Here is a 26,156-nt window from a genome sequence, read left to right on the forward strand (position 1 = left end):
GGCTGATCCACTTTACATTGCCCCTTTGCTCATTAACTGTACAGACATTTTCTTTTAAGCCAAGAAAGAAAGTTTTTGAGGTGGATTAAGTGAATATCTTACAGATATGCGTTATCTTGTATGAAAAATTATGAAGTGTTTGGAACCTCTGAAGCCCAACTGCTAAGTGCCAGCATTTGAAAATACATGAAAAAGCAATTATCCCCAAGAATAAAAGTGGCCATATGCTGAACAGAAAAATGTTACTTTAATGCTCTATTAAGACCCAAATCTGAAATTAATGTTTTCTTCCAAAATGTACCAACTTTAAGTAAAGACTCAAAAACTACATGCTCATGTTTTCCTTGGGAGCAGAGGAAATGCTCTAGTTGGAAGTGAGTTACAAGAAAGTTAAGGAAGTTGTTTGGACACTATAAGTAGGCTCTGTGTGCCTTTTTTTTTTTTTGATTTAAAATATGTAACCTTAAATGTTTTTCTGGTTGATTACACAGATTCCATCTGGTCTAGTAGCTGTGCTGTAAGCTCAGATTTAAAGATGAGTTCAAAGCCCTGATGTTGTGCCAAGAAAAGCCATGAGCTACAGAACTTTGACATTAAGACTTTAACATGGCTATTTTCAAGTAAGACGTCTCTGAGAAAGGAAGGACAGCATTTCATGTGCCCAGTAATCCCCGTGTCCTACTATTTTCTTATTTCTTTGTTTTCTATTCATATTACACGATAAACATACTTTTAGAAAATTTGTAAATTTTTCTTTTTTTTGTGGGGGGTGGGTAACAATGCATAGAAAAATACTAGCTCTGTATAGCTTTTTGGTTGCAGTACAAAAGCAAGTGGCCATCACGTAGAAACCAAGCTCGCCTCATCTTCACTCTTGTGGTATCTCCTACGTGTGGCCCCCTCTCCCAGGACATTGCTCCTGCTGGATCTCCATCATGGGTCACCTGCTGCATCACAGCCTGAGGATGTGATGCGGCAGAGCTGTTCTGCTGGCAGAGCTTCCCCATCCTCCTCACAAAGTACAGTGACTCAGAGGTCTCCCTTTTGCCAATAGCAAGACAACCAAGCAGAAAAGAAATGTTTTTTTGCACACAAATGAGTTTTCTTGGCTCACAAAAATGCTTGATGAGCATAACGCTGGAGTATGGACCAACTGGAGAAATTGAGAGATGAGAGGAAGATCTTCCACAATACTAAAAAGTAGCCTTAGAGTTGTGGTGAAATCCATCAGGTTTTCCTGTTAGACTAATCATTGGATGAGACCTGACCAGAGAAGTCTGTCAGCTTTGGAGAAGGTGGTTGCACCACAGCTCCTGTTGAGCTGCAGTCTGACTGTCACGGCCATTCCCCTTCCAGTTGCTGGTGGTTTATGCCCTTTTTTGGGAACTGTTGTCAGTTTTCAGTTACTTCGTTGAGTTACTGGTGTTAAAGACCTGCCTTTGTAGAAGTTCGTTCTTACATTTTCTTTTTTTTTCTGCCTGTCATGGCACGTGCAGGAATGTATCCTTTGGGTCGCTGAAGGGGATTGAGTGGTACTCGCTCTGGTATTTTAATTGCCTCTCTTCTGTTATTCTCTGCTCCCTCTGGAGTTTTTGCAGAGGGAGAAGGATTTAGGAAAATGCTTGGCATGGCTGCACATCAAGAGGCTTTGGAGGCATTTGCAGCCTGACGTTAAAATACGGTGCTGTTCATCCCTCCCTGAACGTGTTCAGATCTTATTGCATGCCCTGCATCGGTCACAGACCAAATAGGCCCTGAAAGAAAAAAGGAGAAAAAAAAATATAACGCTGTAAAGTATCACATTCTTGAAATGTGAAAATGAACGTGAAATATCACTGCTGTATTTGAAAGCAAACTGGAATTTATGGCTTTGACAACAACTTCATCATGGAGGTAGTTGTTGTATTTGCATAGTTGGAAGACTAAGCTGGAATACATTCTAGATAGGGACAAAATTCACTCTGACTAAGAAATATTGATTTCAAAAGCAACTTTATCTGTCATATCAGAAGCTTTTGTCACCTTTTCTTAAGTGTTCTGTATTAGTTCTCATTGGAAAATACAATAGGCGTAAACATGAGGAGAAATTATTCCCTCTCATATTCAGATAAAATCATGTGTCAAAGGACTTGTCTTTTCTCTTGTCCATGTGTTTTGTGTGTACCTGGTCTGATTTAAGTTCAAAAATTTAAAATAAAATTCCACTGTGAAGTTATTTGTAGAAAATCAGTCAGTTTTGTATGAAGGACTAAGCTGAATGTATACACGAAGGAATAATTTTTATTCAAATTAATTTCCAGTAACATTTGTAATAATTACTGTTACGTTAAACACTTTAAAAGAAGGATGGTAGTATCTGAATTAATCTTGGATGTTGATGACCTCAGTAAACTGCAGGTGTGATTCAGACTCTAGGTCAGTCTCTCAGAGAAAAAAAGCAAGTGTTTTTAGCCAAAATGTTACAAATCTTGCTAACTAGGGCTGTTACCCATGGTTGCAACGCATCGTATTTGAGGTTGTGGCTTTTATATTGTGTTATAATGGCAGCATACAAAATGGTATTTGTAGCCTGAAATTGGAGAGGAAATGTTTAGTGTCCTCCTCCTGCCCCTCCAAAAGTGTTTGCTTTACTGCTTCATCTATACACACATACATACACACACATTGTATGTGTATGTACATGCATAATATATATATTTTTAATTGCCTTTCCTGGCTTTGACATTGTTCTCAAGAACTCAATTATTCCTGCAGTTTTGCTTTCTTTTCTGTTGTGTTCCTTTTCCTGCAACTTGCAAGGTAAGGAATGGTGGAATTATACAGGCTGGGAAGGACTTTGGGAGGACACACGGTCACACAGCCGCAGCCAGGCTCTGAGCTGGCCCTGCCGTGTGCAGGGTACTCGAGGCCTTGGCCTTGTTTGGAGCATCACCAAGGATGGAGATTCACATTCTGATGAAGTTTGAGACTTAAATATGGTATGAAGAGTGGTCTATAAATAAGACATATCAACAAATGAGACCTGTCACCAGAATGTGAACTGCAATAACATAAAGCTAACTGAGAGCCTTTGGAGTTTCCTTTTCATTAGCACAGACTTTTCTCCAAAGGGTAATTAGCTGCTCTTCCTAGATGATGATACTTATTTTCAACAAGAGTGGTTTTTTTATTTAAACCTTAGTAATAATTTAACATGGAGCTTTTCAGTATTTTGAAATAATAGGTATGCTAGTTAGGCAAAGTATTTGTTCATATTAAAATCCTGCTCTTGAACAGCATGCGAATGATGGAAGTTGCCATTTTGAGCTACAAAAATATTAATTGACCCCATTAACTTCTAAAGGAGGGAAAAAAACACACACAAAAAATTAGCAGGTGGGAGGACTAATAGTTTTTTTCTTCACCATAGCCGTAGTAAAAGCTTAGGATTCAGGTAAGTCTGTGCTGGAAAGGGTGCAGCTGGTGGGCCTGTGAGCCCATGTGCTGCAGTCACAGGGGTGACACTGGCTCTTAGAAGAGCTGAGTGATTAATTCAGAGCTGAAAAAAAAAAGTACTAAAAGACTGGTTTAAATAGCAGTAATTACTACGAAGCTATTTTTGTGGCAGTATACCAGATTACTGTATTCAACTCTGCAAAACTAGCCCACTTAGCTGTAAGCTGCAGGCAGTGCCATAGCAATCAAATTATGAGTTCTGAGTATTGACATACTGGTAAGAGAAACTGAACGCTGTGCAGGTGTTTGCAGACCGTGGGTCTGTTTTCTTTCAATATTGAAATCAAGGGTGCTTCAAAATCATTTTTTATCATTTTTTTCAAACTGTCCCTTACTCAAAGGATTTCTGTGTAACCAACCAAACAGAATTTAGAATTGCTTATTTTGTGGGATGTTTCAGCAGTAGTCTAAATATTTAAGCTAAAATCAGAATTAAATCAAAGGTGGTGGTAATCAAGGCTATCTGCTGTAAATATCTTGGAGACACAGTATATGTTACAGCAACTCTAGTCACCCAGAGGACTGAAAGGCAGGTAAATTTTAATCCACTTATGTTTTCAGGCAAATGCTGAAAAAGCCTCCTTCTCATCTCCCAGTTTGGTATCCTTTCTTTTCAAATATATAACCATCAAAATAATGTATGTTTGCCAAGTAGAGCTTGCAATATTTTGTTGACTTGCAAGCATTTTGGGGTTAGTATTTAAATATGATGTTTTCCTGCACTAGCGATTTGAATTTGGTAGATCTGATTCCTATTCTGCCTCCCAAAATCTTCCTCCAGTGTTGGCCTACTTTTCTAAAGTAACCTTTTCTGAAACTCGCCTTTTATGCATTGCATTTTAAGCACGAGAAGTAGAAGGTAACACGTCCTTCTCCAAGCATATCAAAATGCCCTTGCATACTTTATTTCTCCCTTGAGTCTAAGCATAGTGCATATGTGTGGGTAATTTTGACTTTTTTAATGCTTTTTTGTTTTACTGCTGTCAAATCCCTATGTTACTCCTGTTTGGATATTTAAAATTGAATTTCTTCACAAATCACATTCAAATAGGCACATGTCTCCTAAGAAATTTGGCAGTGAAATAATCTGACTCATTTTACTCTGACATTTTTCTAAGACTTTCAGCAAGATGGTTTTTGGAGGTCTTTGTGTGCCCTCTTCCCTGGAGGAAGAGTTGCTGCGAACCTCCCTCCCGCCCGGGCACACAGGGGAATTATTCCCAAAAGGCGGAACACAGAGGAGCAGCACGAACACTTAAGCAACCTAAATTAATGGAGGATGATGCGTTTTCTTCAGGGAATCCCCGCTCCCCTCTCCCCTCCCTGAACAGTATGGCTCAGTTCTTTTAAGTGCTGTCCTGGGTTTGACTTTGTTGACAAGGTGACTTTATTGCCCTTGGCCCTTTCTTTTCCCCTGCATTATGTGAGAACCGAGGGCCAAGCCATGAGCAACGCTCGGGCTTTGGCCTCCCTTGTTGTTACTCAGCAATGTTTCAGGCTAAATACTAGATCTCTACTAGCTTTTTGTCTTCTGTGAGATGTTGTTCTTTCATTGATGCATCCCGGCTATTTTCTTGTGGCTTAAAATTTTGTACCTTATCTCTGTCTAACTCTTCCGTGTCGTTTCTGCTGCTCTTTTGACCTTTGTCTTTATGACAAGCTATAAAACCATGCAGTTGTTTGTCATTCCTGGTATTAAAGTATTTGACCTCCTATGTCTTCAATTGAGTATGCTAAAGAAAATTGCTCTTGCATTACATACACTTCCTTCTAGTCTGTGGTGAGTTCTTTTGTAATTTCTCTTCAATACCAATAAAATACTTCTATGGAAATTTATGATCATGTAGATTGAGTGGCATGTAACATCATGTTAATAATTAACAGAGTAAATTCTGGCTACATTATTCTCTTTGTTAACTTATTTTCTTACTAATAGTAGTTTTGGCATGTTCAGTGCGCGTGTGCGTGTGTGAATAAAAAAAAATCTCTGGTTTTCCCTGATACTGTCTTAATCTATCCCTGCTTTTTCTTTGACTGGATCTTTTGCTTGAAAGGAAAAACTGACAAAATGAGGAGCACTAAAGGACAAGGCTACTCACCTGCTGCCTCCAGTAACTGGAGAGGTCGTTTTATGAATCCAGTCTTATTATAATATTGGTGCCTTGATAGTTGAATCTGTTACTAAGATCAAATATGTGTGTATGTGTGCACCATCCTGGGAAGGAGCTGTGGAGTGTCCTGATGCTCTCTAGCGGAGTCCTCTGCTTCTACCCCATGCTCCTGCCATGTGTTTTCCCTGTTTGCTTCTGTCGCCTCTGGCACTGTTGGGGTCTTCTGTGAGCTTGTTTCACCCTCCAAATCAGCAGTAAGCAAGCTGCCAAAGACCATACAGCTCATAGAGCTTTCTGCCTTTCTAGTGAGATGAACTGAGTCCGTGGGAAGGGCTGGCAGCAGTTAGTGCTGCAGAGGGCAGGGCCATGCAAAAGAACACAAGGTGACATGAAGGAGGCAAAATGGGAGAAAAAAGGGAGTGTGTGCCAGGAGAAGGGAATGCAGAGCCAGACCTTCTCTTCGGTAGTGAACTGGCAGGTGAGCTCGGCCACCGTGCTGCAGCACGCTGCCCAGCAAGTGTCTTCATTTCCAATGCATGAGATCAAGATCTGCAAGAGAAAAGTAGCTGGGTATAAATTAAGGCAGTTTAGACATGTGTCTTGTTCCCATGTGTTCTTAAAGACTTGCTGCTGTTTTGAATAGTTAATGATTTATGTAGCAGTAATGGCAAGCTAAGGTGTTTCATTTATAAGCCAAAACTTCAATCAGGAACCTACAAGCATAAAACAAACATCTTTTGTGGACTGAATGTCAGATATCTGTGATTTTCTGATTGCATGAGTTGAGGATGAAATGACAAGTGCAGGATTTTTTTTTTAAGTGCCTTTAGAAAGAGTAGTTTAGATTATAGAAGGAAACAAAGGTCTTCCTACTTCTAGTTGAAAGAAATATCTAGTGATAATCAGTGTTCTGTGGGAATAATGCCCAGAGGGTGGTTATAAACGGGGCCGAGTCAGGTTGGAGGCCTGTGGCCAGTGGTGTCCCACAGGGGCCAGTACTGGGCCCGGTGCTCTTCAACTTGCTCATCAATGGACACAGTGCTCCCTCAGCAAGTTTGCAGATGACACCAAACTGGGAGGAGTGACCGACACTCCCAAGGGCTGCGCTGCCATTCAGAGAGACGTGGACAGGACGGAGAGTTGGGCAGAGAAGAACCTCATGAGGTTCAACAAGGACAAGTGCCGAGTCCTGCATCTGGGGAGGAATAACCGCAGGCCCCAGTACAGATGAGAGACTGGCCTTTTGGAAAGCAGCTCCTTCGAGAGGGATTGAGGAGTCCTGGTTGACAACAGGTTACCCATGAGTCAGCAATGTGCCCTCATGGCCAAGAAGGCCAATGAGATCCTGGCCTGCATGAGGAGGAGCATTGCCAGCAGGTGGATGGAGGCAATCCTGCCCCTCTACTCAGCTCTGGTGAGGCCTCACCTGGAGTATTGGGTGCAGTTCTGGGCTCCCCAGTACAAGAAGGACATTGAGCTTCTAGAGAGGGTCCAGCGTAGAGCCACGAAGATGGTTGACTAAGGGACTGGAGCATGTTTAGTCTGGAGAAAAGAAGGCCGAGAGGAGACTTGATCAACATGTTCAAGTACCTGAGGGGTGGTTGTAGGGAGAATGGGGCCAGGCTCTTCTCCATTGTGGCCGGTGACAGGACGAGGGGTAACGGGTGTAAGATAAAACACAGGAAGTTCCACCTCCATAAGAGGAAGAACAACTTTACTGTGAGGGTGACAGAGCCCTGGAATGGGCTACCCGGAGAGGTTGTGGAGTCTCCTTCTCTGGAGATCTTCAAACCCCACCTGGATGATGCCACCCTGTGCCACGTGCTCTAGGTGTCCCTGCTGGAGCAGTGGGGTTGGGCTAGATGATCTCTGGAGGTCCCTTCCAACCTTAAGCATTCTGTGATAATACTGTAATAATACTGTAATGTGAGAACATTCAAAGCAAAAATTATTCCCTTTTCTGTACATGAAGAGAGAACTTTTGTGAAATGGGATCAATTCCAAAAGTAACTTATACATCATCGCTTTTGTCAATCCATCTGGATTTATTTGTCATTTGTTTTTCTTTTAAAATATGAGTATTTCTCAATGAGATTAAGTAAGCCTCAGTAATGGGGTAATTGTTAGGCTAGTGTAAGAAACTGTCTGTTTATGTGCATACTTTTACTTCTTGAATGGGAGAAATAACCTCAATTTAGCAAATGACCTGCACAGCGTGGGAGGTTTGGTTTAGGCTCCCTGAACAAACGTTGTTCTTTGATTAAGCTATGAAAAGGTAGTGTTTAGTCTAAACCTTTTCTTTTCATTATTGATAAGTGTGAGAGAGAAATACATGATAAATAGTTGCAATAATGGAGAATAATGGAATGGAATGGAATAATGGAGAAGATAGTATTATCAAAATGTATTGTAAATACAAAGGAAATTAACCTTATCAGCCTCTTGGAGGTTATCTGAAGGCATTGATTTCCGAGGCTGCTCTCGCTGTGTTGTGACGGGGACTCCCCGTTGCGGCAGGGCGCAGCGCTGGTCCCGCTGTCCTGGTGTCCTCCTGGGAAGGGCGCCTCTCAGTGCGGCCTCGTGTTTAGCTTCCTTCGTTGGTTTTGGCTGTCTGGGGATCCCTTTGAGCAGTTGCCTTTTTCCTTTTCTATTAAAAGCCACAAAGGTGAAGAATACTTATAAAGATGCAAAAGATTTAATTTAATTTATTAATGCTGAGGATTTGTCTGCTGCTGAATGTGGTTTTTGAAACAATGAGACCCTGTGGTGGTGATGACAAAAAATTTGCTCCTGCTGACCTGCATGCATCTGTTGGGTTTTTTGGATCCTATGCTGAAAGCCAATTCTTACTCGTCCTAAATCATCTTCCTGCTCTTTATTTCATATTGTACCTACTGTTATTGATCTCTGATCCTGCTTGGAGGTAAGCAACTCTGCATAGGCACAGTTAAACATTTTTATTATACTAAACAGAAATGCAGTCTGGAGTTTTTCAAAGGGGAATGAAAGTTCATCTTGCATATTAACTTTTAATCAGAATGGTTAATTTTATTCTAGTATAAATCTTCACGGTTTGGGACACAAAGATGTAAAATGATTTGAAAAGAATCAATTCATACAGAATTGCAGGGAAATATTAGTGTCTAATGTGTTTTCTTTGAGGATTAAAAGCAGCAAGTATTGTCATTTAAGGAAGAAGTTGATGAAAATCAAAGGGTTTCCCTCAAGTGCGAAGGGGTCACGTAAATGTGTCCATCCCTCAGTATCAATGTCTGTCTGTGGGCTCCCTGTCATGTGCGAAATCACTGAAAGTCTGTCAGTTCTGCATGCATGTTGACATATCCTTATTTTATTTTTCTCTCCAAATTTTGAAAGGATCTCAAAATCATTTACAGACACTGTGCAATGTTGTTTTGTCAAACTCCCCTTTTGCTCTGGGATTCAGTGAGCAGGGGTGGAGGGGCTGCTGCGAAGCCCTAGCGTGGTGAAGCGCAGGCCAAGGCCATGGGCCCCCCGGGCACGGGAGGTACGTGCTGGAATAGCCTCCACCCCCTTCTTCCAAATATTTAAAACTGTTAACAAATACAGGAAATGTACTTTGATGAAAATAGTGTAGTGTGGAGATGTACCATGCTGTTCATGGTATATTTTGCTTCATTGTTTTTCTCTCAAAGCATTTAACTCAACTCTTGGGTGATCTAGTTTGTAGCTTTGCAGTGTATTTTTAGCACATTTTGTGTAGAAGATGCTGAACATCTTCTTGTACTTGTTTTCATTCACTTGTGCAGTGGATCAGCGTTAAATGCTTTATGAAGCAAAACCTAATTCCGTATTTTTTAATTGTTTTCCTGTGTGATCTTACTGCTTTTTTTCCATGAGATGGTAGAACTTCAGTCACAAATTGTAGTCCCTTCTAGGTGCTTACCAAAATGTAATGGGTAACTGAATAATGTGATATTCTTAAGGACTTTTAAGTCATGTACCTTTTCATAGTGTGTTTTGTTGTTCTTGTAACACTTGAGAAGGCATGAACTTTGCATGGAAAGAATTGTTACGTCATTCTTTTTTGAGGTTTTAAATTACTGTGATTTGAAGTTCTACAATGCATATATTTCATCTGTAGTAGCAAATTAGTCTTTTGAGTTGACAGGTTCTTTCCCTCTACTCTTTTTACTTTCTGATATTTTTTCAGAGAACGCTCCATTTTCTTGGCCTGCCTTTTTTTTTTTTTTTTTTCTTGTTATGAGGATGCGCCTGTGAATTTGAAATTCTGTCCTTGAGTGATAGCTCCATTAAAGAGAAGTATATCAGCACACTTATAACAGAGGGATTCCAGTGATCTCATGACTTTTACACATTTGTTGTGTGATATCACAGATATTAGTAAAAAGGTGTATGCTTTGGCTCTCCAAAGGTGCTGAATGTACCCAGCTTGCACTGAGTTTAGTTTATTGGAAAATTAAACCCACTAATATTCAGTGTCTAATTTATTAGTCTATGAAATTGGGCGGGATGTGTCAGCTATTGAGAGCCTTTTATGAAATAAATAACATCTTTGACGCCCTTATTTCCTTGTTACCTTTGTGCACAACATTATTCTTCTTAGGAAGTTGCTAACTGAAAGCTTTTAAGTAATTGATGTTTTGTTTCATCACTCAAGGACTGCTGCAACACATGGAGTTGTACAGACAATCATTTGTTTTTCTTGTGTGACTAATGATTATTTCTTATTAATCAATTTTGGGGTCATATTGAATAGTTTTTATGTTTTGATGTTTTTTTTTGGAAATGATACTTCTTTAGAAATGAGCTGTTAGGTAAAGATTTTAAAAGGTAAACGTATAATATGAAAAATGTCTGTCTGTGCTGGAAGCTGAAAGCTCTAAAACACTGATCATCTTTTTGCATATAAAAGACAGCTTACGTGATCTTTGTCATGTGATCTGAAAGTTAAAATAAATGACTCAAGCTTCCAGATCAACTGCTAAAATTTTTAAAGTTAGCCATATTTCTTTTCATATCAAGTGTTCTGGTTTCTTCAGGCTGACTTAAAGAATTCCTGCAAAAAAGAGTTGAATTTCTTTTTTTTTTTTTTTTCTGTACAAATTGCCACTTTCCTCTGTAAATATACTCAAAATTCTCATTATTCTGAAGAGTATTTTCAGTATCACCTCTGCAGGGTGGTGCAATGATGCATTTACTGAGAAAAGCTGACATGAGACATAGTATCTTTTTCTCTTTTGACCCCATGTTATGCAAGTGTTATGCAGCTTAGCCTCGGAATCACTTGTGACTGTATGACACAACAGTACTGACTTAACACAAAATCCTTTTTCGATCGAGTCGCTGCCTGTCTGGAAACCAAATCGTATGGACGAAGGAGGTGACTGTCACATGGTACATGTTGCGGTTGCAGAATCCAGCCATTCAGGACAGCAAATACCAACCCCTTTTTTCACCAATTCAAAGTTAAAAATATATTAATATAGAAGAAAAATGGTCTTAACAGCCCCCCTCCCCACCACCACACACACATTTAATAGAATAAAAAAAAAAGAAGATAGCTTGAGATTTGGTGCAGTCATCAGGAAAAACGAAGCTGCCAGGAGAGTTGGCTTGAGTCAAAAAACGTTTCTGTTTCAGGAGAAGATTCCAATCTCCTAAATCATTTTTTGCTACTATGAATCTGGTGGCTCTTCTCTGTGGATCTGGCATCTCTTTGCAAAAACTCTTAAAGCAAGAGATGTGAAAGAAATATTGATGGAGCCCGGAGAGGGGAAGTGCCCCCAGAGAACACCGAGCAGGCAGGGGGGCGCCGGGCGCCCAGTCCTCTGTTCTAACCTGGCGCTTGCCTGCTGCTCCGCTGCTCCTCTCCTGTACTTTCTTTGTGCTAAAGAGTTAAAGGTTTTATATTTTTCACATTGAGCATTGAAAAATCCATTTCTCATTTCCCTCCTCTAAGATATCAAGAGGCAGATAAAATCAAATGTATTTTTCATAGTTTGTGGGTTCAAGATTAGTATTGAAAATTCAAATTATTGTAGGAGCCAAACCATCTTCAATTTTGTTTTTTTTCTGTATGGGAGTGCCACTTTATACAAGTACTATTTCAGTTTCCTTTCTTTCTTTTGAGCTACCTATCTTTTGAAAATGTTTATCTTTGTTCAATTAGATTGGGGCTTGCAACAGTAAACAGTGGTTGGGTTTCCAGGTATTTCACAACAGGGAGATAGTATGCAGGGAAAAAAAATTGATGACAGGAAATTTAGTGAGATTATCTAGTTGTATATTAAAATGCTACTATATCCTAGTTGCAATACTGTCAAATTTTGTGTTTATGTACAGGAACTTGACAAGAGGAGTTGGTAGATTTAGAGAGATACTAAGAGCTGTTGAAACGAGAACTACACAAAATCTGCGAATGGTAAGTTCTACTAAACCATATTCCTATTTCAACATAGAATTTTATTAGGCAGATATAGTATAATTATGATAGATGAGTGACAAATAATCACGTTACAGCATATTGATTGGGATCTGTTATTTCCCCAATTTGAAATACCATGTTTTATGATTATAGCAAATGATTCATAGAAAAAGGAATGTTTGATAAGTATCCTTCCTCAATTTCTTTCTTATTTGTCATTATAGTTAAAAACTAATTATCTCTAACCATATCTACAAGAGTAATCACATTGTCCTGTTTAGGACTTACCAGAGTTTCACAAGAGCGTTTCATCTTTCTGTAATGTAGTGAGAGTAGAAAGAAGCATCTCTTTGTGTTCTGTTAAATAGAAAGCTACCTAGTCTTTTTGTGTGTGTGTTTGTTTTTTCTCTCTTGATAAAGCCTCTTACGCGAAAAAATCGTGAAGACTTGTTATTTATATGATCATAAAGGAAGCCTTTACCAAAGAAGCGATGGATCTTTGATATAAAGGGCTAAGACTTTTCCTGAAAATTTAATTTTTAGAATGTCTGAAATGAATATCTTAATACGAGACTTTTAAAACTTACAAAGTAGTAATAAGAATGGCGATTAATTTCTTAATTCATGTAATAACTGATTTTTAACAAACATGTTAAAATTATTTCAAATGGTAGACTTTTAATGGAAAACAATAATATTACAATAATTAATACAATACAAGATTAAAGGCTTCTTATGGTATAGAAATTAGAGATAGAATATGCATCTTATACGGTACTGCCTATGGCTTACATTATTGATATGTTTCTTGGAAATACTGAAATCTTTAGTAGAAATGCAGAACCTACTCTCATTCTATTACGCTGTACCATTTCTAAGGCACTAAATTTTGATTTTTTTAGGATTGCCATATAGCATAGCTTATGTGCGTATGTATAACACATTACAAAACAGATTAAGCTGAGAGATGCAGTTATATGTCTGGACTTAATCGGATAAAGTCACTGAGCTGTTTGTTGGTGCTATTTTTCCATTGTGTTTAGAGAATCAAAGTTGATACTTGAGCTTTACAAAAACTAGTTTGCCTGGTATTTTGGATGTTTCAGAGAGTGTTTGAACAGAAACATCAAATGGATGTTTCTAACAGAAAACATATTCAAGACTGCTAGTCTTTATTTGAAATTATCCTCTTGTTTTTGTGAGACTATTCATTTTCTAGGGAAAATATTTCTCTCTCCCTTTTACAGACAATAGCAAGGCAATTAGCGGAAATTTTGTTACGAGGCATGTGTGAACAGAGTTACTGGAATCCCCTGGAAGACCCTCCTCACCAGTCGCCCCTAGATGACCCACTTCGAAAAGGTTCAAATACAAAGAATTATGCACTCAGTAGAAGACCACGAGTATACACTGGAGAAAAGTATGCCTGACTTTCTATCTCTTTTGTTTCAAAGATTGCAATTATTGTTCAGTGCACCATGCAGTTGAGTTCCTATTGTTGAAAATGAAGAAGGCCTTGGGACATGTGAAGGTCTTTCCCTGCTGTGCGTAATGTTGAAGGAAGAGAGCTGCTTTTCCAAAGACAAGTTTGCACTCCGTGCCTGAGATTTTTGTCCTCACTTCCTAGAACATGCTCTTGTCCTGTACTGGAGCATGTGCTAAAGTCAATAGTTCTCCTTATACCTCAGATGCACAAGAAGTCCTAGTGCACATGGCAGTGTCTTTCCGCTTCCTGGAGCAGTCCAGCCATTTCCACTACTTCTGACTGAATATTTTGAATTCATAAAATTGCAGTGCGTCCTTCTGAAGAGGAGGAAGAGCAGAACTGTTCTCGGTTCTTTGGGAAGCACTGTGTTCTTCGTCTTCTGCAATTTTGGCAATCTGTGTTCTGCTTTGTCATAGAAAGGAGAGTTAGCAATATGGAGATTTAAATTTATTACTGAAACAATGAAAAGCATACTTAGCAGTTTATCTAGTAATTTCAGAGGAAGCTTATTTCCCAAAACACTTGCCTGCTGATCTTTTTAAGCTAGTCTTGGCATTTCTTTCTGATGTCACCTTTTTGTTGAGGCTTTTTTTCAGTTATTCGCTTAAGTAGTATCCTAAGGTTAATTCTCACACAGCTTTAGGGTGTCCTTTCCCTCCTGAAAATGTGTGGCTTTTTTTTGTTGTTGTTGTTTATTTGTTTTGTTTTTTCAAAACTAAGCACTGCCAGTATTGGCATTAAACATGAATAGCCATTTGTTTTTGAAATACTAATTTTCTCTGAAAGTGTAATAACTGATTGTTCATTCATAGCACATTCACTTCTCACACTTCTGAGAGTCCCTAAAGAACGTGCTTGGATGTGTCTTATTGTGTGAAAATCATGTGATCATTTCAAATCATGGAAATGAAATCTAAACCATTCTGAACCATCCTCTTTATTAAAAAAGAAGTTTCAGGTTTAGAATTGAACATTCATTTTGCAAAAGCAAAAGAAAACTGTGTTTCACTACAGGTATATAATTAAAAAATTGTACCCACAGTCAAACTTTTTGGTAAAACAAATACATAAGTTGTTGGAAACACCTTGATCACTGCCCTTAAAAGTAGGCAAGTAGTGCCCAAACGCTTTCTTTGTCAGTTATGATATGCTGTGAAAATGAGGTCAGTGATGCAACTAGTTCCACTCACTTTTGCAGTTAAATTTGGAGATGAAATTTGCCCAATGGCGATTTTAATCTGTAAGAGTGAAAGATAGGCTTCTCCATGAAGAGGTTTCTTAAATACAGTCATCTTAAACTTGAGAGTTAATATGATTTGGAACAAATTTGGAATATAGACACAGATAAGGAACAGTTCATTTGTCGTACATGTTTCTTCATAAGACAAATGAAGACCATGTTGCTTTGTGCCTACAGCTTTTCCTTCAAGAGCCTAAGAAATTTTTCAGACATCTTTTGATTTTAAAAGAAGAAAAAAAAAATCGGTTGAACACTGATATGGTGACAGACTATGTTGTCTATGTCAGTGTTACTGATAAGCTTTATGCTGAATGGAAATTGCCTACCCAACTTGGACAGCAGCATCTCACAACACGAAACAGAAAAAGAACGGAACAGAAGAAAAGATGAACGTTAACTTTGTTTTTCTTCTGCAACATCTTGTGTCTGCAATTTTAAACCTTTTTTTTTTCCCTGATATTCTGACTGAGGAAACTTACATGGGAATATCTTTTATGCTGGGTCGTAAACATCCAAAAAACAACCTGGGCTCACACAGCAAATCCTAAAGAACAGTCTGTTCCTTTCTGACAGTATTTTAGGAGACAATATAAAGATATCATGAATCCTAAAACAAAACCAACATCTCTTCAGAATTTAAGGTAGATAGAATCATAAAATCCTTAATGTTGGAAGGGACCCTCAGAGATCATCTAGTCCAACCGCCCTGCACACGCAGGGTCACCTAGAGCACGTGGCACAGGACTGCATCCAAGCGGGTTTTGAAGATCTCCAGAGAAGGAGACTCCACAACCTCTCTGGGCAGCCTGTTCCAGTGCTCTGTCACCCTCACTGTCAAGAAATTTTTCCTTAAGTTCCTGTAGAACTTTTGGTGTTTCAGTTTGTGGCCATTTCCTCTAGTCCTATAGAAGATGTTATAGAAGCTCCCTCTTTCGCACATAACAAGGCTGTGCTATGAAAGAGCCTTTCAGAGTAACTACTAAAGTATATATCCTGCAGGAGACTTGAGTCTTTTGAGATGACTTAGCTGTGTTTGTTGAAGATCTCCATTAGTGATTATTTTATACAACAGAAAGTCCACATAATTGTGGTATAATTATTGCTAGCAAGTAGAATGGCCTTCATCTATGCTAGCAATTCTCCTTCCTTACCCAGAATATGTGTAGCAGGTTTCTCAATTTCAATCTTATCTATGTTCTTTTCTTTCATTCTCCATTCATCTTTTAATAGAAACATGCATCTTTGCAGAAGCAGAACTTTGTTCAGTAGAGTTTGGCTGCTCTTGGCTCGTGTAAGCAAGGATTCTCACAGTGCCAGCACAGCGTGCGAGTCGGACATGCTTCCTTTGCTCGCATCAGAGGGAGCAAAGAGACCAGATCAGACAGGATATGTCATGCCTGATAGCTCATCTCCAGCAGTGGTCAAAGGGAAATACCCAAGAGAGAGTGTATCAAGACAGACTGGTAGGAGATTTTACTCTAGGTACTTGCCTACTGTCCAACTGTGTGAATCAGAAATACTTGTTGGTTTTAAATGTGCTGCCTGAGATGATAATTAAGTGTACGTCAGCTCCTTTAAGGTAGGAATAGAGTATGACTAATGCCACTTACAATATTACAAATCTGTGTTATTGCCTCTTCAGCTTTCTTTATTCCCACTTGAAGCTGTGTGAAAGCTCTTGCTCTGCCTTTGGGTATTTCGTGTTTCTGGCCATCCCTGTTGCTCTGCCATGTTTCCTGGGGACTGCCTAACTTCTGTGCCTCTGTCAGTTGGTTTGTGCACGAAAAGACTCAATTTGGTCATCAAAATGAAGCCTTTGCAAACATGACTTAAAGTATTTTTATCCTAATTTCTGCACTAAGAGTTCTGCAGTGTTTGAGATGGGCATCAAGTTATTCTTTACAAAAATATATTCAAAGATTTATGGAAAAATAATGCTTGCTTTCCTCTTGAGAGTAAAGATTTTTTTTTTTGATCAAGTAAATCACTTTAGGGCATCTTCCCTGTGTCCTCTCAGAAAATAATTTTCCCCAGCAACTATTTCCAAATGTTGTATTGCTTTCTGAGGACTGTTGCCAGTCAGACAGGCTAAATCCACTTCCCAGGTGCTTTATGCTGCTTTGAAGACTGAATAGGTAAATGGGGAGCCCAAGCTGCCTCTGATGCTTCCTTTTCATTCCTCATCTCCTGTCCTGCATCCTTCTTATTTGTGAGCAATGGTGTTTTGAAATTTCTTTGTTATATAAAAGATAAAATAAGTCTTCTGAGATTTAAAATCTCCTTCAAAACCAGGTGAGCAACTTGCATTGGTTAAAAACATCTGGCTGCCTTCCTCCTCAAATCTTTAGGGATGCTATCCCTGGTGTCCTCCTTGCTCTGTATTACCAGAATACTTTCCCAATCTTACTTTCAGGCACCCTGCAGATTTAAAGCATTTCATTTTCCATTTATTTTCAGAGATTTCAATACTACCTAGGTTTTTGAGTTTTCAATCCATTAAACAAAACTTTTTTTTTTTCATGCTTACTTTCCTATCAGTAATTTATTTATTGTAGTTCAGGCACATCCCTTGGGACTATAGGAATTGCTTATTAACAGCAAGGGGCCATTTACCATGTTTATTAAGCAGTTGACTGTGGAACCATTAATCTGAATGAAGACGAAATATTACTTAGGCTGATTCAGAAACTGTTGAGAGAGAAGAATGTGGAGAGTTACAATGTGGTCGCTTGCGCTGGTCCATGTACGTGTTGCAGTAGTGTGTAGAGAGAAGGCATCTAGTCTTCACAAAGGTGGTTAAGTCCACAGCCTAGTCCTATGGGAAGCTTTGGCATTAAGTCAGAAGGAATGTGTGTTTCAATGGAAATGAGTATTTTAACTGCTTGGAAATAGCTGGGGTTGCTAATGGCAAGTAGGCAGAGGCTGCTGTGGCTCTGTTTTAAAACTTCTCAGGTAGTGAAGACAACAGCAAAACAATTCTCAAATGTACCCGGCGGAAAGGTAATAAAAGGATTTATCCAAATATTGCCTAAAATGCAAAAGTTATCTTGCTTTTGTGAGGTTATCTTGCTCCCAACCTTTGAGTCAATGACGTAGATGAATCTTGGATACAGTTAGGTGCCAGAGACTTACTAAGATAAGGATATATATTTAAAAGATGTCAAATTGTGTAACTTTTGGGGTCATTTGGGTGTTTTCTTCATCTCTGACAACTGTGATGGTTTTATTCACTTAGTTTTACCATGCTTTTTTTTTTTAAATGTGAGCTTGGATCATTGCAAAGAAATTAATTTTCACTGATTGGTATTTATACAAATGTAACTTGTTCTCTATTCATTTTTTCTGGAAATCTTCCAATTTTTACTATATTTGTGTAAGGTAATATGTTTAGCCTTAATAAATGATTTTTTCTTTTGAATAGCATCTTCTGTCCTCAAGAAAATACAGAAGAAGCCTTACTCTTGCTGCTTATTAGTGAATCTATGGTATGTAAATTGAGTAAATGCTTTATTTTTATAGCAAACAGTGGTGTGTGTTTGTTTGTTTTTTCTGTGTCTTATTGATTTTTGACTTATTTACTACCTTTCATTTCCTGTTAGGAAAGCAGGCAGTTACTTCTGAAACTCAACCTTCTGCTCCTCCGAGCCAGCAGGAAGAGCCCTGAAAGCGTTAGGAATGGGAGTTTCTTTCTCCTTTAAAGTCAGTGTATATTGGCTCTGAGCCGAACCTAGTTTTCTTCTAGCCTTAGCCAAGTGAACCTAAAACCAGGTTTTTCACTTGGCATCACTTATCAGTATGACCCAATGTTACACCATCTGTTGCCATTCAGCAGACAGACTCAAAATATAGGTTGATTTTATTATATACTCCAAAAACACAGACTCCTGCAGGACCACACTGAAGATATATGTCACCGAAAATTGTTTGTCATTGTGCATTGAAATTCAGATGTCACTCAAATTTTTAAATAACTTCTAGTTGTACAGGATTTACAGCAGCCTTTGCTGCTGTAATTTTTAATCTCCTGATTTTCTCAATAGACAGTTCAGTTGCTCGCTTGTGCTGTTTTATCAGGGTTCTTTATTTTTCCTCTAGCACAGTTTTATTAATCATCCATCAACTGCCATGTTCTGACATTCTTATGCAAGGTCAGTTATATATTCTCAAATGACAAAGATGGAAAGTTTAAGGTGAAATTTTTGCCAGCTTTCAAACTGGAGGATGGAATCAGTACAGTCTCAGAAATCATTTAACAGTCTGTCTCGCTGAACATCAAGGAGATGTGGTCTTTTTATACAGATGATTGAAACTCTTCGGCGTAATTTCTGTTGCGATACAGCTAAGTAAGATGAGAACAGTTTAGTGATCAGTCTCTTACTTGAACTACTTTAAACATTTACACTCTAGTACAAGCTACTTCATTTCTAATGGTCTGTCTTGAAGTGGTGCTCGTGATGGCATCCGCCCCCAGAGAGCTAGACTGAGCGAACGCTTCCACATACCACGTGCTGCTTTTGTTGCCCTGTGCCCTTACCACTGGGAGGGACCCTCTGAGCTCCTGTAAGGTGCCGAGCAGGTTGTGGCAGGAGCAGAATCCTGATGGGAACCGTATTCATGATATGAAAGTGGAAGCTGTCCCTGATCTGCATAACCTCAGACTGCTCATCACTCTATTTGCATATGTGCTTCCTTGCGTATCAGCACTAAGAAGTCAGCAAACAAATAAAGTATTACCCTTTTAAGTCTGCTTTCTGGTAACTTGTAAATTTTCTTTGTGAATTAGACCTGTCTAGATACATAAAATGTTTGTCACCATAAACCATTATGCCCTTAAATCCATTAGAAATAATTATTGAAAGCTATCGATATATGTCTATATATCTATATAGATATATGAAACTTTAGTTCTGACATCAAGCTACCAGATAGACAAACATTTGTATCAATAGGTATTTCATATAGGAGGAAATCTGTAAAGGCAGAAGATAACCAAGATAAGGTGTTTCGGAGGGCTGGTGGTATAGTGTATGTAGTACTGGGTGATGTAGGTGGTCAAAGGTGCTGGAAGATCTCTGCTATTAAACAGGATTCCTCACTGAATGTAGTTTATTTAATCTTCAGTGTCCTCTGTGCTCAAAAGGACAAATTTAATTAGGAATTACGCTTGCAATGTGCCAGCTCCTAAAGGACATGCAAGTACGAAGTCTGCTGCAAAGCTGGTCCAAGCCTGTGCTCTTGACTAAGGCAAACTTTTGTGCCAGTTCCCTCTCAGTGATGATTCCTGAAGAGCGATCGTGTGGTTGTCCTGGGCAGGGCACACAGTCACAATCTTGAAAAGAACAAAGAAAGTGAATGCCTTATTAATAAAGCTGTAATAGAAAATTGGAATATTCTTCCAATTAGTTTTATATTTGCATACAAAAAATAGGTTTGAATTATAAAAGAGGAGCTAACTATTCATTATACTAAAGCAAACTTCTTTTGGTTTCTGAAAACTCTTCTGTAATTTTACATAAATTGCCTAGTTTATATAATTACGTATAATCAAGTGATTAAAATAGATAAATATAGAAGCCTAACTCTTTGAGCTAATGCATTAAATTAGTGTAGATTCATGCTTTCTCTGAATTAGAATCTATAGATGCCAATTAATTCTAGTGTCTATAAAAATTTATAAATTTTGCTTGACCAAAAATATAGATTGCAGTGGCTGACATGGCTTCTTCTTGGCATTATGTTTCAGGCTAACCGTGATGCTGTCCTGAGCAGAATACCAGAACACAAAAATGATCGGATCATCAGTTTGCAAAGTGCATCTGTAGTCTATGATCTGCTCACGATAGCCCTGGGACGAAGAGGCCAATATGAAATGCTATCAGAGGTGCGTCCACGCGAGTGCATATCCAGCTGGGTTTTCATTGCTGCTTATGATAGGGCTAAAGGGCTAAACAAATATCAGACTCTGTTGTTCTAACCACTATAAGAATAAAGGAGTTAAGTAATCAACACCCCAAAAAGTTTACTGTTCAAATGTGCACCAGTGACTTGACGTGGGCAAGCACTGAAAATTCTTACGAAATGTGCCATAAATTGAATATTTAATGGTACAACAATTCACATACTTTTGTGTTGAGAGGCAAAGCATTTATATTAAATGTAGAAGAACCACTTGTGGAATGAATTGAAGAGTTTGATGGAGTTACAGATGGGAACTCATGGTTAAACTGGAAAGAGTGAAGTATAGCAAGGAACGCAAAAAGTCTTTTGAATGTCCGTAGACCTTTGCTTTTGATTCTTCTGTTTCTGTTTGTCTGGAGAATATAGCTGCTGCTTTTTTGAATTTTCATTCAAAGCTTAGAAGGCACCAAATCCAATTTTGCTGCAACTGTGCTTTTAAATACCATGCCATGAATCTAGTAATGTGAGTTTGTAACAAGACCTATCTATTATTGGTTCTGAAACCTTTCTATAACTTATTTTAATACTTAAATAACGGATAGATAGCCAGTTAAAGGATCCTAGAAAGAGGATTTGTGAGGCTTTATTTCAAAATTAATATTTCTGCTATACCTTGTAACATTTGGAGTATTTTAGAATCGTAAGGATATGTAAAATGTCTTTGGAGTTTATAAAAGAGGGAATGTATTTTTAAGGTCTGTAGAAGCTGTGTTCTGTGTCTCAGCTGTCTTGTGTTTGACGATGCAGCTTGTATTTTTTCTGTTCAGAGCTATTTCTTAAGGAAACTTCTAGCATTAGCATTTTTATATTTGCAAAACAACTGCAGCTTTCTGGGCAGATCAGATCGTTCTGCTATTCAAAACAGTGCCAATACAGCGACAAGATGCTTTTGCAGATAATGATTAATTCCTGGTATCCAGAATGTATCTTTCAATGTGTGTGATAAGAAGGTGTATTCAGGGATTGATTTGCTGCGAAATGATGCCTTGCTACCATAATAAAAGACTATTTAAAATTACAAAACAAAAATCCAGCTATTCTGTTACATCTTGATAGGGATTTTAATCTCCATCTGCACAGATTTTAAACACTAAATTTGACTATTCTTAATCTGGAAAATAGTTCAAAGCTGCAAGTTGTGCATGCACTCCATTTTAGTCAATGCAAGTAGTATTGACACCGAGTAGTTTGAAAGCTATTACAGGCCTGTCATCCTAGAAAGCAACCTGCTGGGGAATATTGCCACGTGCTTGCTGGTGCAGGCACTGCTGCCTTCGTGGAGTTGGAGGCACTTCTATCAAAGTGGCAGGCGATGAGTAAAAATACTTGTACCATCTTGCGTTCTCCTTTGCCATATGTACCACTGAATAGCAAACTTGCTGAATTATTTTGAATTCACACATGGCTAGTCAGTTTGTTGTCCTCTTTTTGCTTTCAGTGATGGAAAGTCCAACTAATAAATAAATCCTGTTGTGGTTGTCTTAATAGATATTGCTTTTACGGTAACAGTAATTAATTTCACATACAATTTCGTGATGAACGCTGTTTTTAAAGGGAATTAGAAAGGATTTATTTTTAAAGAAAGTTCTGTTTAGTAGTAGTGGCCTTGATACTGTATGTAGTGTGGTAAGAAAATGGTAGCATGCATCATTTAATACATAAGGAACTTACATATTTATATCTTTTTATCAGCCTCTGCACTATTATTTCTTTTACTTCCTGTTATTAGGTGGGAATATGCTACATATCTGGCTTTGCTTCCTGTAATATTAAGGCTGAGTGTGAATGTTAAAAGTAATATGAGGTATTAGTTTAGCATATACATTATATGTCAGAGCAGAAAAGCTGCTTCACGTAACTGTGCTCTGCAGACCTGAAAATTAATTGCTAAGTCAGTTTGTTTAATTCAGAAGAATGTTCCACCTTTGAATTCTCTGGAGCTGATCTGCCTCGAAAGAAAAGAGGAAATAGATACAATTGCCAACAGTAGATACAAAACCTTCCTAATTAGCACATAATGCTAATTTAATGTATTGAATCTCTGTATAGTAATAACTAATATCCCTTTTTTCATTGAGTTATTAAATCTCAGTAGGATGCCTAGTGTAATAAAAAATCAAACTCAACTGCTAGTATTATTTCTAAGAATTTTAGTACTCTTAAGTGGTACTTTGGTCATTTCCATTGAGTGTTCACACTTTAGAAAATGTAGGTACAAGTACATGTAGGTACAACTTTCCTTCTCACATAAGTCTTATCTCCTGCTTCTCAGACCTTTTCATTTGCTGAATCCTTCCTGTAAGAGTATGTTGGTGGGTATTTATTATTCCTTCTTTCAGGCGCATGCAGGATTATTATTATTTTTTTATTATTATTTTCCTATGGAATCTGGTAGCTATTTTTGCTTAAGTTGTTACATTTTTTAGGTGTGAGCTGATAATAAAAAAAAGGAAACTTACACTAGTGTATCTTATTAATAGTTTAAGGTGTTTTTAATGAACACTTTTCTCCCCAAAATCAGTGTCTAGAAAGAGCCATGAAGTTTGCGTTCGAAGAGTTTCATCTCTGGTATCAGTTTGCATTGTCCTTGATGGCAGCAGGAAAAGTAAGTCTTACGTTGTCCATGAAATTCTTGTATTGATGGTTATTGCTAACAATATCTGGTATTCTATACTTTTTAATTTCTAAGTGTTTTTGCAAATTATGCTAATATTTAAATCAGATAAAGTATATGGCAGAATTTTTGTCTATAATGTAAAGGTGTGTGAAAATCTTTATTCCAGTCATTTTGATGAACAGATGTTCTGTTTAGGTGCAAATTAATTCTGATTCGTGATTCCCTTATTCTTCATTCAGAATTTGTGCATTGTGTCTTTTGTTATTACTGTCTACACAATTAAACTGGGATGCATTATTTTAATTATTGTTTTATAGAAATTGGGAGCTTTTATCATCAGATGTAGTCTTCTCCTTCCACTTGCTTTTGTTTTTCCCTTTTCCATTATGGAAAAGAAACTGAATTTATTATGTATTGTATAGAATTGATGCTAGAGGTGTGTGTGCGTGTTTTTTTTTTTTTTTTTAGTATTATTCATAGTAGAGGTATTTTGCTTATCTTCAGTGTTGGGGGAAATGGATGGTTTATGTTTTTCTTAGAAATTATTATTTAGAAGTACATTGGTTCTTGAGGGTCTTGTTTCTTCCTCCCATTCTTCATTTTGCTCTGAGTTATCTTCTAAGCCGTTATTGGATATAAGTGGATGAAAAATGCTCTCAGAAATGAGGAGTGCTGCCATAAACTCTTGTTTCCTGCAATAGCTGTTCATAAGAGCTCTCGTAGCTCCTGTGGGACACGAGAGCACAGCCTGTTCTGCTGCCTGGTTCCAACTGCTGCTCTTTCTTTCACCTTGCTCAAATGCTGTGAGCGCACAGGCCTAGCAAAGCCCTAAATGCACCTCAAAAGCAGTCTCTAGATCATATACCATTGGATTTATTTTATGAGCCAATATTTCACCCGGGACACTTAGTCATAGTTCGTAGTGGGAAAATTACAGCAGTGCCTGAAGTCTTGTATTTCACTTGTACAAGTTGTTGTGACAGTTTTTCAACAGAATGTATCATAATGGTTCCTTCTCATAGGGTAAAGAGGGTAGAAAATGGGCATAGGAGTTGTATATCTGTGAAATATATTTATGCTTTTAGTAATTTTCATGGGAAATGTTTTTAACAGTCTGCTCGAGCAGTTAAAGTGCTGAAGGAATGCATCCGTTTGAAACCAGATGATGCAACTATTCCCCTCCTAGCTGCAAAGCTCTGTATGGGATCTCTCCACTGGGTAAGCTTTGCCACTGCTTCTTTTCAGCAAGAGCTGAGTATCTAAATTGCAGCAAAATCCAAAATCTTAGTTGAGGAGTGCCAAAAAATAGTTTGACTGTCCTATTTCAGGAAACAAGGAGTGATATTGCTTGTTGTATTGCTTTCTTGTCCTAATACATTTCATATAAAATAAACGATGGTGATTTTACTGTATTGCAACTGTTTTGAAGCACAAATTTAGCTCGGTTGTAAAGCTTAAAATTTATTAGAAATTGAAACACACATTGTTGGCATATGGTGATTAAAAATGTGAATTAGACTTTTCTTTTTCTCTGTGCAAGAGGAAAGTAGCTTTTTTGGAAGTTAATGGAACAAAATTGTTGCTAATTCTTAAATCTTTTCAAGAAATTCTTCTGTTTATCTCATGCTTGTAATGCTACGTTTTGTTTTAGATGGCCTTCAAATTGGTTTATCTGTACAAAAACACTAAGGTGATTAAAGATAATCATATGCTTTCCGAGATAAACGTGTAATTTTCAGAGCAGTGACTGGAGAGAGATGTTAGTTACCTACTTAAAAAAAAAAAAAAAAAAAAAAAAAAAAAAAAAGAGGAGGAGAGGAAGGAAATGTTGTAAGCAGAAATTCAGAAAATAGTGCAGTGGTAGGTAGGAACATGACTTGCTGAGGCCAACAAAAGTGCAGTCTTATAATAATTAACCTAGATCCTAGTTCTGTAAATTGTTCCGTTTGGATTGACCTTGCATGGAGCCTCTTGCAGTATTTCTCAATTGCATTTACTGGAATGGATTCAAATTCCTGCTACTGTCTTATTTCTGGATTAAATAGTGTGCCAGGAGGGTATGCGGTCTGTTTAAATCCCATTATTTTATATATTTTCGTCATGTATTTATCAGCCTCCATGCTTTCAGCAATACTGTATGTAATGCAGAGATCTGGTTAGGCTTCTTTTGAAGGATTGCAGCTATAGTTCTTGGAATTGATTTTCTAAAAGTAGTAGTATATGGAACAAGAGCTCTTTTAACTCTGAAAGGCAAAAAAATAAAGACAAAACAAAATAAAAAATAGGATGAATGAGCTTAGAATGAACTGTGTCAAGTGCCAGTGTTTCTTAACCATAAGATAAAATATATTTAAATCTATGTCAGGTTAAGTCTGTGCTCTGTACTGTGAATTTGTAGTAGGCCTAGCTTTCCTTCCAAAGGGAAATGGAGTCCTTCAAGGCAATAAGGACTGACATTTTAGAATTGGTGTGCATAATACTCATGCTATGTGTTATTACTGTAATGTAAACTTTAGCTAGCTTTAGACTGTCACTGATGTTTTATAATATTTTCAGTTGGAGGAAGCAGAACAATTTGCCAAAACTGTTGTTGATCTTGGGGACAAAACGTCGGAGTTCAAAGCAAAAGGCTACTTAGCCCTGGGACTGACCTACAGCCTGCAGGCTACTGATGGTAAGATGAGAGTAAACACACTCATGTTCAGAAATTCCCATATTGCCTACAAGCAGATACCCAGCAAAATACTAGATTCCAATATTAAAGCTGCTTTGTGTGATCTTCTCACAAAGCATTAACACTTCTTCAGTAAATCTCTTGATCT

The 26,156-nt window shown here is 37.9% G+C and overlaps 1 protein-coding gene across 2 annotated transcripts in view; it reads left to right on the forward strand.

Moving 5' to 3' along the window:
• Nucleotides 1-26,156, forward strand: part of TTC7B (tetratricopeptide repeat domain 7B) — a 116,863-nt gene that overhangs the window by 27,140 nt on the left and 63,567 nt on the right. For both annotated transcript variants that reach the window (XM_088539729.1, XM_088539728.1), the window contains exons 6-12: nucleotides 11,952-12,030; nucleotides 13,281-13,453; nucleotides 18,181-18,244; nucleotides 20,503-20,640; nucleotides 23,239-23,322; nucleotides 24,448-24,552; nucleotides 25,891-26,008. In XM_088539729.1, the coding sequence (XP_088395855.1) occupies nucleotides 11,952-12,030; nucleotides 13,281-13,453; nucleotides 18,181-18,244; nucleotides 20,503-20,640; nucleotides 23,239-23,322; nucleotides 24,448-24,552; nucleotides 25,891-26,008 (761 nt within the window). The remainder of the gene's footprint in view (nucleotides 1-11,951; nucleotides 12,031-13,280; nucleotides 13,454-18,180; nucleotides 18,245-20,502; nucleotides 20,641-23,238; nucleotides 23,323-24,447; nucleotides 24,553-25,890; nucleotides 26,009-26,156) is intronic.

Source organism: Tinamus guttatus, unplaced genomic scaffold (assembly GCF_059628265.1).
Source record: "Tinamus guttatus ecotype Peru unplaced genomic scaffold, ASM5962826v1 Tinamus_guttatus_pri_ptg000048l, whole genome shotgun sequence".
Classification (NCBI taxonomy): Eukaryota; Metazoa; Chordata; class Aves; order Tinamiformes; family Tinamidae; genus Tinamus; species Tinamus guttatus.